This window comes from Pterocles gutturalis, unplaced genomic scaffold (genome assembly GCF_000699245.1).
Source record: "Pterocles gutturalis isolate BGI_N339 unplaced genomic scaffold, ASM69924v1 scaffold5059, whole genome shotgun sequence".
Classification (NCBI taxonomy): Eukaryota; Metazoa; Chordata; class Aves; order Pterocliformes; family Pteroclidae; genus Pterocles; species Pterocles gutturalis.
The window spans coordinates 1-11,685 of NW_010127939.1; the positions used below are offsets into that span (position 1 = coordinate 1).

Here is an 11,685-nt window from a genome sequence, read left to right on the forward strand (position 1 = left end):
GTTCGGGGCTGGGGGCGCTGGGGCTGGTGTGTCTCCACCCGGGAGAACATCACTGCTGTCAAGCAGCGTTCTCCGGGCCTGGAGCCTTTCTCCAGTCAGGTGTAGCCCAGGGGGTCAAGTCAGTCAGCTCTAGGTGAGCTTCTCTTTCTGATGGTATCGATGATATACAATTTTGTTTGCTACTTCCTTCCCCTACTGAAATATGTCCCTGCTTTCAAAATGTATTCAGAATTCAAGCTGGGTTTGGGGGTTTGACAGTGATCCTTAACTGAAATCCATCGTGCATGACTGTTGACACCAGGAGAGGACTGCTGCTGCATGGTTGGTGGATAGAGACCCACCTCTGTCATCTAAAGTAAATATTTCCTGGTGGCATAGGGCAGAACGATTACTGTGTCTGTAACAATATGCTTTACAGGAGAGGTTTGTGTAATTGTTTTGATAGGAATTAAATTTACTAGCAATGAGATTTTGACCTCATGGTATCAGCTCAGTCATAAACGTGGGGCACAGCCGTGACTAATGCTAGACTTTGCTTTCCCTTGGAGAGTTTTATGCTAAATTACATTTCTTGCAGTAGCAAGAAAAGTGAACTGAGCTTCGGCTGATAGAGCTCCTGGGTAGATTATTTCCTGTCATAGCATAATAATTAAGCTGTTCACGCAGGGATGTGAAGCTGTTATAGCTTTATCTGGTAAGCCAGTGTGATAGAGAACATCCTTATCAGCGGTAATTGTATTACCATGTTACACCTCTGCAGCAGCCTCTGGTTCCCCACTTTGGCAGCACGTTGCATTTTAAGGTTGTTCTGGACTTCTAAAGTAGCTTTCCTCTCATCTAGTGACATTTTCTCTCCAAAGAGGAGCACCGGCATTTTAGAGATAAATAACTTTCTTCCAAAGAGCACGTTAGAGTAAAATTGGTTCACCAGGGCAGCAAAGCAAGAGTTCATTTCATTTGTTTTTCAGCCACACTTGATCAAAGCTGGAAATTGTAGTCACTTAATGTTGTCAGGGCTTAATCTTGAGGCAGCTGCAGGTACTACTTGGAATTTATATCAGGCATGCACATTTTCTTCACAGATATCTAATGGTTATTACATTTATTGGAGTCCATTAAATGTATTGATTTGCCAGATGGGAAAGTGTTTTGTTTTTTTTTTATATACTGGCAATGAAAACTAGAAGAACTGCAAACAAGATTTTGCCCTACATCAGACCCAGGTCCATAGGGTAGCAGGTATTAGTCTCAGGCATTTCCATCTGAAGAGAGATGATCCTTTTGGTTTCTTTGCCTAGCCTTGCTTCCCTTTTGAGCTTCAGATCCCAGAAGAACATTTTCCTCTAACTTGTCCTACAAATAAACATCAAGGATCTTTGGGAGGCTGTCATGATGATAGCTTGCTGTGGGCTTAAACAGTCAAGTTTCCAGAGTGCTTGAAAAAGAAATTGAGAGGTAGAACTAAAAGTAAAGCAAGTGTGGTGAAATCCCCAAGGTTGCTACTGTAGTAGCTACCAGAACATCTCTCCAATGTGTTTGTCTTCTTTTTTCCTCAGAACAATGCCAAGGTAGCGGTGCTCGGGGCCTCAGGAGGCATTGGCCAGCCTCTCTCCCTTCTCTTGAAGAACAGCCCGCTGGTGAGCAGGCTCAGCCTCTATGATATCGCCCACACTCCAGGTGTTGCGGCTGACCTCAGCCACATCGAGACAAGAGCAAGTGTTAAAGGTACTGCGAGCTGCTGGAAGTGATTTGTGTTCTGAAGGGGTCTCTGACACTTGGAGATGCCCATTGCAGTGCTTTTGAAGGGGAATCTTTACGTGATCCTGAAGCCTAATATCAGTTTAAGTAGCTTTTTCTCAAGCAGTGTGTAACTAATTAAGGTTTAGCTGGTTAGATTTATATATATGGGGATGAGAATGGTCCTTAGCTGCACTGTTGAAGGGGAGTTCATAGTAACTGGCAGGAAATGTTTAGTAAAATCATCTGGGAAAAAAGCCTGAGTGTTGAATTTAAAAGTTTGACTACAAATACACTTCACACTCTGGGTGTCTACATGAGTTCTGTGTGAAGGGACAGCTGTCAAGTTCTGATGGAATCAACAAAAACTTAATCTGCTTATCTTAATTTTCTTTCACGATCACTGAAAGGTTACATTTTAACAGAATGTGCCTGTCTGCAGTTCTTTGGGGACACTGACTGTAGAGCGCAGCTCGTGTTTTTGGAGAGTAAATACGCGTAATGGGAAGAACTCAGGATTTTCAAAACAGATGAATGTGAGATTCACACCACTTTCACTCTAAGTTTTGAAGCAAGGATAAAACATCAAGTGGGGTCCATCCATAATTGTGTTGCTTTGCTTTTCAGTGTAAGACTGAATTGAAGGCTAAATTAAAAAAGAACTGAGTGCTCCTGGCCGTATTTTATACTTTGTCGTGTCAGATACTTAATAAATGACAAAAACATAATGCCTGAACGTCTTTTTTTCCAGGCTTCCTGGGACCTGAGCAGTTGCCAGAATGTCTGAAGGGCTGTGATGTTGTAGTTATTCCTGCGGGAGTCCCTAGAAAACCAGGTATGTTCTCTGTTAAAAAGGCCCAGGGCTTCATTGAAGTGTATCTCTGCAGTGCTGTTATTCGTACAGAGCTGTGTCTGGTGCTTTACAGCACTCTTAGTGTTGTCTTGGGATGTAAGTGGTCTGGTAACGAGGCTGACCTGGAGCGTGGTGTGGTATCAGGCACTCATTTGGCCTCTTGTCCCTTGAAAAATGGGGAGAATTGATTTCTGGAGTTCTGTGTAAGGTCAAGGTGCAAAGACTTTTCATGCAAGTAATCCTGAATCTTCCTTAGTGTTTCTTGCCCAGAGCAATATTCTAGTAAAAAACTGGTTCTCTGTTTAATTTCTCAGCAGAATAGCAACAATCTGTTTGGTTTGCATTAATTGTTTGATAACTTCTCAGAGCATCTCTGAATGAATGCTGTGAAGCCTTCCTGGAGTATCTCTGACCTGCTCTGTTTCTACTCTGTTTTCCAGTATTGTGTTGGGAATGTAACAAAACTCTAGACTTTAATGCCTAGCTCTTCCCAGTTCTTCATTTGTCATGGTTAAAGTAGTTGCTGCAACAGAAGCGGGAGGTGGCAGTTGTGCAGCTAGCCATGTTCTGCACAGAGCAGCTGGCATTCAAACTGTAGCTGTGGAGGTGACTTTGGAGAGGGAGGAGAATTCATCTTAGGAGCGGTTAGGCCGCTCTAAGCACCACTGGTATACTGGTGTGGATCAGGATGGTCAGAGTGTGCTTCCTGCTGCCTGGATGAGATGTGTTCTGACAATGGACAGCTGGGCTGGCAGCTCCTGAAAGGGGCTGGTCTACCTGAAAGGGCAGAAATCTTTTATTAGCGAGAGGAGTTACCTTTGGAGCCAGTTCCATTACTGCAGCTGGAGAGTTTTCTCTTGATAAATTAAACCAGAAGTTGGAGTTGATACATCTTTGTCCAGAGCAGAGTATTGGTTTTTGATTGAGTTGCTTGCCCATCAATGAGCAGACTCTGGATAACTCCAAATATTGCACTGGATGTGTTTCAGGTATGACCCGTGATGACCTGTTCAACACCAATGCTAGCATTGTTGCTACTTTGACATCTGCCTGTGCAAAGCACTGTCCAGAAGCCATGATCTGTATTATTTCTAACCCGGTAAGTGTTTTCTAGAGACCTTGAAAATGTAGAGAAACAAAATCCAGACTGAGAATACCAGAGTAATCTGAGTTCCCATTAGTTTTGACAAGTATCTTTAAGGTCTGCCGGGTATTTGCAGAAAAGAACTACAAGCCTGGTTTTACTAAGATGTTTTTCCTGGGCCGTATTTAAGTTGGAGGAAACTTGGATATAAAAGTGCTTAATCTTTCAACATCTGTATGACTGTGGTTATAACACATGCGGGTGTATTAGCTGGAATAAAAGCCTTAGCTCAATAAGGGAGAAGGCTTTGTAATGTGAATTAAAAAAAAAATTGTCTTAATGGGTATTTAAAATGGATTATTTTTATTCCAGCCTGACTGTAAATTGCTTTTTAATTTAGGAATTAAAGTAATTGGCTAGAGTTGACTTCAAGTTAGAAGTATACTTCGGGCTGTGTACAAGCCTGTTCAGTTCATGCATCAGCTTCGTTATTATACGGGTTTTAATGAACGCTTGCCTGTTCTTGTAGGTAAATTCAACCATCCCAATAACTTCAGAAGTCTTCAAGAAGCACGGTGTGTATAATCCCAACAGAATCTTTGGTGTTACAACGCTGGACATTGTCAGAGCAAATACTTTTGTGGCTGAACTAAAGGTAGGTCATAGTTACAGATGCTGGGGGTCATTACACCTATCAGAAATGCTTTGAAAATCACTGCACAGAGCCAAAAGAGCTCAGATTTCTGTGGAGATAGAGGCGCAGGCAATGATTCTCTGTTTCCATTCTCTAGAGGAGCCTGGGGATAGGGTTTCTTGCAAAATGTGGTTCAGGAGAGTTTGACCTTTCCTTTTCATAGCTGTCCCCTGTGAGCGAGCTCTGTGTTCGCCTGAATTCTGTTGGCATTTTCAACCCTGCTGGTGCAACCGGAGGAGAGGGTTGAATTGTAGTATGTATTTGCAGGTCAAACTGTCTGTGCAGCGTGTTACAGGATATCCTGCAAAGTATCAGGAGGTGTAACAGGTTACTGCTCTTAATAGCCTTGGTGGAGTTTGTACTTGTGCTGCTGTGTATCTGAGCTTGCGTTAATAATGTCCTCTGACTGTCTTATCAAAGTGTCCTGGAGTTCAGCTGCGCAGGTCTGGTGTTGTCCCTGGTGTGTATCTGCCTCTGAGGCTTCTGCCCTGTGTAGCACTGGGTTATAGATGTGTCCAAAAGCCCCAGGCAGAAAATAAAGGAGGGTGTTTTTAAATGTTTTTCTTGTCCTTATACTTCAGAAGCTGGAAAGTTTCATATTTTTCTTAGGGCTTAGATCCAGCTCGAGTAAGTGTTCCAGTTATTGGTGGGCATGCTGGGAAGACTATCATCCCTCTGATCTCTCAGGTACGTTGTAGTTCCTGCCACGTGTGGCATCACACTCATCAATGTGTCAGAGTTGATGTAAAGTGCCTTTGTGATGGCATGTAACATGCTGAGACACAGCAGAGACAGTTTTCCCTGCTCTTGTGGCTGCTTTCATTCTGAAATGAGGTACAACGTACTGGAAGGCAGTGAGCTAAATCTAAACTCCTCTGGGTGGCTTAAATAGTTTCCCTCTTTCTCCTTGTGCAGAGGGCTATACAGTAGCAAGTAACCATGGTAAGCTCCAGTGGTGCTGTCGAGCTGTGGTTTGTGCTCGAGCAAGCCAGGCATGGCTGGGTTCCTGTCCCAGACCATGCAGCCACCAGCCTTGGTGAACGCTGGCAGCTGGTCGGTTTGTCACACAGTCTGTGAGCTGGGGTAACGGATTTTCCCTGTTGAGAACTGGTAAAACAGCTCTTAGTAGTACAAGAAGTGTTGTGTGAGTGGCCCTATGCTGAATCTGCTGGGGGGGTACTGGTATTTGATAGTAACTTCTTATTTCCAATCTAGTGCACACCAAAAGTGGACTTTCCTCAGGATCAACTGGAAAAGCTTACAGGGAGAATTCAAGAAGCTGGCACTGAAGTTGTCAAAGCTAAAGCAGGAGCAGGTTGGTTCTTAACTACGGCTTCCAAGTAATTCTTGTTGGCCAGCTGGATGGATGCAGTCCTCTTCAGTGTAATCTTACTTACAACTGTGGTGCAGAATTCCGAACTGCCGATTACAAATCTAGCTGCTCTGCCATGTCAGCGACTGCCTGAACTGTGGTACTAGAAGCAGCTCGGTGTGTAGGTAAGACTAAACATTAACTGATCCCATGCCATGTATGGCTTTAAAAAGAATCTTCTCTGTCAAATTAAGCTGTTTCTTTCTACAAAAGGAGTCAACTACATAGCACATAGCTGGCCAAAAGCTGCTGCTTTTTCCAACTGGCTGTGAGCTTGAAGTTGGTGACACTGCAGCTCTGTCAACATAGCGGTGTGGAAGCCTTTGATGCTAAAGAAAGTATTAAATTTTGATGTGATATGTTCTGAAAGTGATTTAACTTTTACAGGATCTGCCACCTTGTCTATGGCCTACGCCGGTGCTCGATTTGTGTTCTCTCTGGTGGATGCAATGAATGGGAAGGAAGGGGTTATTGAATGTGCCTTTGTTCGATCCGAAGAGACAGAGAGCCCGTACTTCTCTACACCTCTGCTGCTGGGAGTATGTATTTTAAATGATGAGGCTTATAAACAGTGGCTGTCGATGTAGTCTTGTGGTTTTCCTTGGTGATTTCAGTTTAGTCTAATGCTAGGTATTGATGAATTCAACAGTCGAGCATACCTTTAAGAGTTCTTGAATATTCAGTTTTTGCACTTCAGTGTATGCCTCATACCAGGGATGCTGCTGCTTTTATCTGCTCTTAGGCTGCAGGTCACCGAGTAACCAGAGATTCAGACTTGTCTTAAGAGGTCATGCTTGCCTCAAGCCGGTGCCTGTTTATGAAGGGCTTTCGTGTGATTAACCGGAGTCAGCAATCCTGTCTCCTCAGCTTGATCTGCTACAAGCAAATCCCTCAGGAACCGAGGCATACAGGGAGCTGCAGCGTGGATTAGGGTTGATAGATTGCTTTCAGGACCTCTGCTGAACTCTGCAAGAATTGTTCCTTTGGTCACTTGCCCTGTGGGTGGAGTGAAAAACAAGGCTGCTGCAGCCCTGCCATGGCTGCTGGGATGCAAGGGATGGTGTATGTTGTGCTGGCTGGTGAGGGAATGGGGCTGGAAAGGTGTTAAGGGTTTTGGATGTAGGCATGAGATCTGGAAAACCTGGGAGTGCAACTCTGCAGCAGTTCCAAGCTGCAGGCCAGTGGCAAGTGAAGGGCGTACACCAGAGGAGAGACGTTCTCTTTCTGAGCAGTGGGTTTTGAAGACAGGAAGAGGCGTGAAGGAGCAGGCAGTGTCAGCGTGCTCATAAAGGAGCTGAGGGGCTGGCTTCAGGTTTTGCACCCCCATGTGAACAGTGACTGAGATGTTTGTGAAGGCTGTAGAGGTTGCTGCAGATAATAAGAGGCTCCTGAGCCTTCCCAGGAGACCCAAGGTTGGCAGACTAGAGATGACAGAGGGCCCAGGCTGGGTCTCCATCTCAGCTGGATAATACTTAAATCAGAGCTGTTAAGTTACTCTCTAGGTCATTCGATGGATGGTTAATCCTTAAATCTTCTTTCCCTTAGAAAAATGGAATTGAGAAGAACCTAGGTATTGGCAAGATCTCCCCCTTTGAAGAGAAGATGGTTGCTGAGGCCATGGCTGAGCTGAAGGCTTCTATTAAGAAAGGAGAGGAGTTTGCAAAGAACTTCAAGTGAAGAGTTGATGACGGAGAGGAATTAACAACTTCCTTAATTTATTAAGGCATCATGTCACTTTACGACTTCTGAGTCAAAGCTCATGCTTTGGTTGAAGTCTGTCTGTATTAGCTTAATGATTGTTGCCAGTGCAAAGTCTAATCATCAATAAAACGGCCTCATTTTTTCAGTGTACCATCTGGAGCTGTCCTCATGTGCTTGTCTTCTGGAGGTGGAAGCTGTAGGTCTCTGGAAGGTTCTCAGTTTCAGTTAGGGATGAAATAGCCTCTCAAAGTGGGGGAACCAATGACTCTGCTGCTGCTCGGGTTTTGACTGGGGCTGCTGGTTGGGCACAGCAGCTGGGAAACCAGACATGATCAAATAACATCAAGACGGGAGAGGAGGCTTGTGAAAGGGATAACTGTGAAGTGATCCAAGAGGTGTTTTTTCAGGAGGTGACATTACCTCTGTTACATTGTGTTGCCTTAATCTCTTACGTAATTTGATTTTAAAAGAGTTAGTAAAAGAGCATGGTGGTTGAAATGTCAGTCCTGCTCTAAGAAAATAATTAAAATGCCAAGAGTGACTTCTTTCTAGTTAGGAACAAAAGCCTTGATTTAGCATCTACATAAATTTCTTTTACATTCATCCTCTTGTGAGTATAAAAATAAATGTCTGCAAGAAAATGGTGATGATGAGTTCTGTTGCTGATTTCTTTGAAGGTAAGCTTTAATGAAGGAAGCTATTAATTTGCTCTTCCTCCGTGCTCTGTGGGCTGCTTACCCCATTGCTTTGAATTGCTTTTAATCCACGTAGGCTGAATTCTAAGTTGAACAGACTTTGTTTTGAGTAGATGAAGGAAACGCCAAAGCCCAGCACCTCTGGAGAAATTGAGGGGAGTGTTTGAGCGAGAGAACCTAAGGAAGAGACCTAAAGGTAATAGATGCTGTTTGGTCACTGGCTTTTTTCTTCTTCCCACTTCTAACTCTTCTGAGCTATCTGAACTGGTTTTTATTTATTTTTTTAAATCTAGTTCATCATTCTGAACTGGATCACACTGTTGAAGATGCGTTGAGAATCAGGTGCTTGGCTCTTTTGCCTCGTGGAACATGTGGGCAGAGAGAGGACAGCAGGCATAGTTCTTGTCACTCCTCTCTGCAGCAGTTCCACGCATTAAAGCTTGGTTTCTTTACAGAAATAGTAATGGAATAGAAGCGTCAGCAGTCATTACTCAGCAGGCTTGGAACAAAGTAATTATTAGGTGGTATTAATAGAATTAAAGATTAAAGAATTAAAGATTGTGTTGGAGGGGAGCAGGGGAGGATGTCAGTACTGGAGGACACTGGGAGGAGTGACAGGCCAGACCTAGTAAGTACAAGATGGGCTCTGTTCAAAACAAGAAATGGGAAGCGTGTGGCAGTGTGCTAGATGTAGGGTTCTTAATTTTGTGTCCAGAAATAGGCAGAATGTGTTCTTCAAAACCAGGGCGTATGTCCATCTGCCAGAGCTGGTGGTCTGCTCGCCCTGTATGTGTGCCCAGGTGGGCCAGGGGAGCTACGGCACGGAGTCGCCGAGCGAAGGGGGATGCCTTGTCTTGCGACCGGGAGGGAGATACACGCTTGTTGTAGTCCTGCTGTTGTTTTTAATACAGCAGATAGAGCAGATCTCTGAGGGTTGGAGATTTTTAGAACTTGAGGTTTATAGCATGGCTTAGGTTATTCTAGCTGGTGTCAGTGGTCCAAATCTAGCAAGTTCTGGGCGAATTGTGTGGACAAGCAGAAAGCTGCGCTTATACCGGTAGAGACTCGAGGGCAGCATGGGTGGGTGGAGCTGAGGTGGAAGAGGATTATTCCCCTGCACCTGCTGACTCAGAGATTCTTCAGGGTCTCCTTCAAATCCCCTTCATGATGACAAAGTCCATTCCCCTGATGCACTGTTTGGTTTTTGGGTTTGTGTGCCCCCCACATCAATCCTGTGCCTCGCACTTGGAGGTGCAGCCGTTCCCTGTGCCTGGAAGGCTGCTCTGCTTCTGCAAGGGAGACGAGGCACCCTCCTCGTGGCTGTCTGCAGTGAAGGCAGAGCCCAGGAGGACATCGGGTGAGGGTGAGAAATGGAAGTTGTGCAGGTCTCTGCTTGGTGGAATGTGATGTCGCCCTGACCGAAGGCTAAATTAATTGCTATGGAGACTGACGATGGTTTGCAGAGGTGAGTGTGGGGCATCCTGCCTCTTCTCTCTGAACAGATTCCCCAGAGGAGGAGAGGAACCGGGGCAGGAACGAGCTGAGTGTACCTCGGTAAGCCAATGTTTTGCCCTGGAGTTGTTTCCTGGTGCTGTCTCTCTAACAAGACACACAAAGACCTTCATCCTCTGTCTTGCGGCGTGCCCGCCTTGCTGAGTCACGACGCCAGTCCGGTACCAGCAGGTGATGGTTATTACCTCCCGTGGAGGCAAATAACCAGCCTGCTGTGACCAGGGCTGGAGGAGGTGACAAACCTGCCCTGCTCAGAGCAATTCGGTTTCATCCTGCTCAGTGAGCAGACTTATTTTTCTTGATGGTTTTTAAGTGTCTGACATCTTCCATTGCAGCATCGTCAATGTGCGCAGAGGCAGCTCGGCTCCGTGCTGGAGCCCAGATGTCAGGATAGCGAGGAGATGCGTATGAGGAGTAATAAATAAAGATACTCCAGATGGCCAAATGTCAGGTCACTTGATCCCACCTGCCGCTCCCATGCTGCTGGGGAAACAGTAAAGTGCGGCGGAGGAGAAAATGGGGAGAAAAGCAAATGGTGAACGTTACAGCTCGGGTCTTTTGTCATCTTCGACCTTGGTGTTCCAGGGGGGCTCACCGCAGGAGTAGGGTGCAGGCTGGCACCTTTGCATCCCTCATTCCTGGGAAAACTCATTTGCTGGCTCTGTTTAAGGGCTGGTGCGTTGGTTTGGGGGTACAGACCTGCCCCCCTGAGCCCTGTGTCACTCCGGGAGGGCAGTGGGAGCTGGGAGGTGGCAGCAGCAGCTTGCCTTGGAGCAGGGCTGGTCCCCCCACAGCCCAGGGACACTCGCTGGCATTTTGGTGGCATTTAGGAGAGGGAGAAGCAGAGCAAACAACACCAGGAAGACAGCTGGGTGCAGCCTCTGCCTTGACAAAGCTGCCTGGCTGCCTTCCCAGCTCCGGGAAAGGAGCAAAACCCGAGGGGCTGGAGGGTACCGGGCAGAGGAGCTGGTGTCCCCCCATCATTGGGTTTACTGGGGCTGGCAGTTCATGGCGGGCTTGGTGTGGCCGATTCCCTTTCAGAGGCTTCACACTTTGCTCAGCAGGCATGGCGAGCTCCCAGCGGGCTGGCAGAACCAGCTCCTGCTGGGTTTCACTGGGGCTGACCTGGGATCCCAGCACCTGGGGGATGTGCAGAGCCCCCCCAGTGCCCCGGGCACTGCTCAGGGGCAGGGGGGTACAACCTTCCCAGGGCTGGGCTCTGTGCTTTCCGCAGAGCATCCTCTGCCCGGGGAGATGGGGTGGGAATCTGGAAAGGGGGGAAATACCCCCCGAGAGGGGTTGGGCAGGTGTCCGCTGCAGCCGGCTCAGCTCCCTGCATCCCTCTCAGGGCGATGGCGAGAGGCTTTGATGGGAGCAGGAGGATCAGAAACCATCTCATCTGCGGTTTTGGCGGGGCTTCCCCCCGGCTCTCCTGCTTGGCCACAGGCAGCGTGAAATCGCCACCTTTGCATCCGCCGCTCTCCATTTACTAAAACACCCCTGAGCTCTCGCTTCCCTCCGAGGTGCCTCAAAGCAGAGCTGGAGGGGGGTGCTGAGCCCTGAGGGTTTGTTTGCGTTTGCAGGGAAAACCTGTTAATACGGGAGAGCAAAGGGACTGCTCTTTTCCTGGCTGCGGGAACAGATGGCAGGATAACGCCGTGTGATTAATATGCAGGGACTCCTGCTGGGGCAGGGATTTGATTGCCTGTTAGGAGAGGTTTAACGCGCTTGAGCTGAGCTCTGCCACCGCTCTGCCTGCCTCTGGCACCTGCTGCCTGCCGGGGCCCTTGGGGACGCTGGGACAGAGCGGATGGGAGGTTGTGGGAGCTGGTCATGGGGAAAGATGCAGCAGGGGATGGATGCATGGCCGGTGGCAGGTCTCTGCTGCTCTTGCGCTGGGTGATGGTCTGCGAGGGCAGCCCTTCGGGGTTGTAAAAGCAAAAAAAAAAAAAAAAAAAGGGAAAAAGGTTCCTCCTATGAGGAATGACTGCTCAGAGGTCCTCTCCGGCTGGAAGGGGAGCCGTGGCTCGTTCTTTC

The 11,685-nt window shown here is 47.1% G+C and overlaps 1 protein-coding gene across 1 annotated transcript; it reads left to right on the top strand.

The window, feature by feature from the left end:
• Positions 1-1,419: 1,419 nt before the first annotated feature.
• Positions 1,420-7,594, top strand: MDH2 (malate dehydrogenase 2, NAD (mitochondrial); the record flags this gene model as incomplete). The annotated part of the gene is given in 8 exon segments (XM_010079434.1): positions 1,420-1,725; positions 2,489-2,572; positions 3,580-3,689; positions 4,204-4,329; positions 4,978-5,055; positions 5,584-5,683; positions 6,128-6,279; positions 7,286-7,594. Coding segments are annotated over 8 exon segments (1,088 nt in total), but the record flags the coding sequence as incomplete, so codon positions are not given.
• Between the last annotated feature and the right edge of the window lie 4,091 nt (positions 7,595-11,685).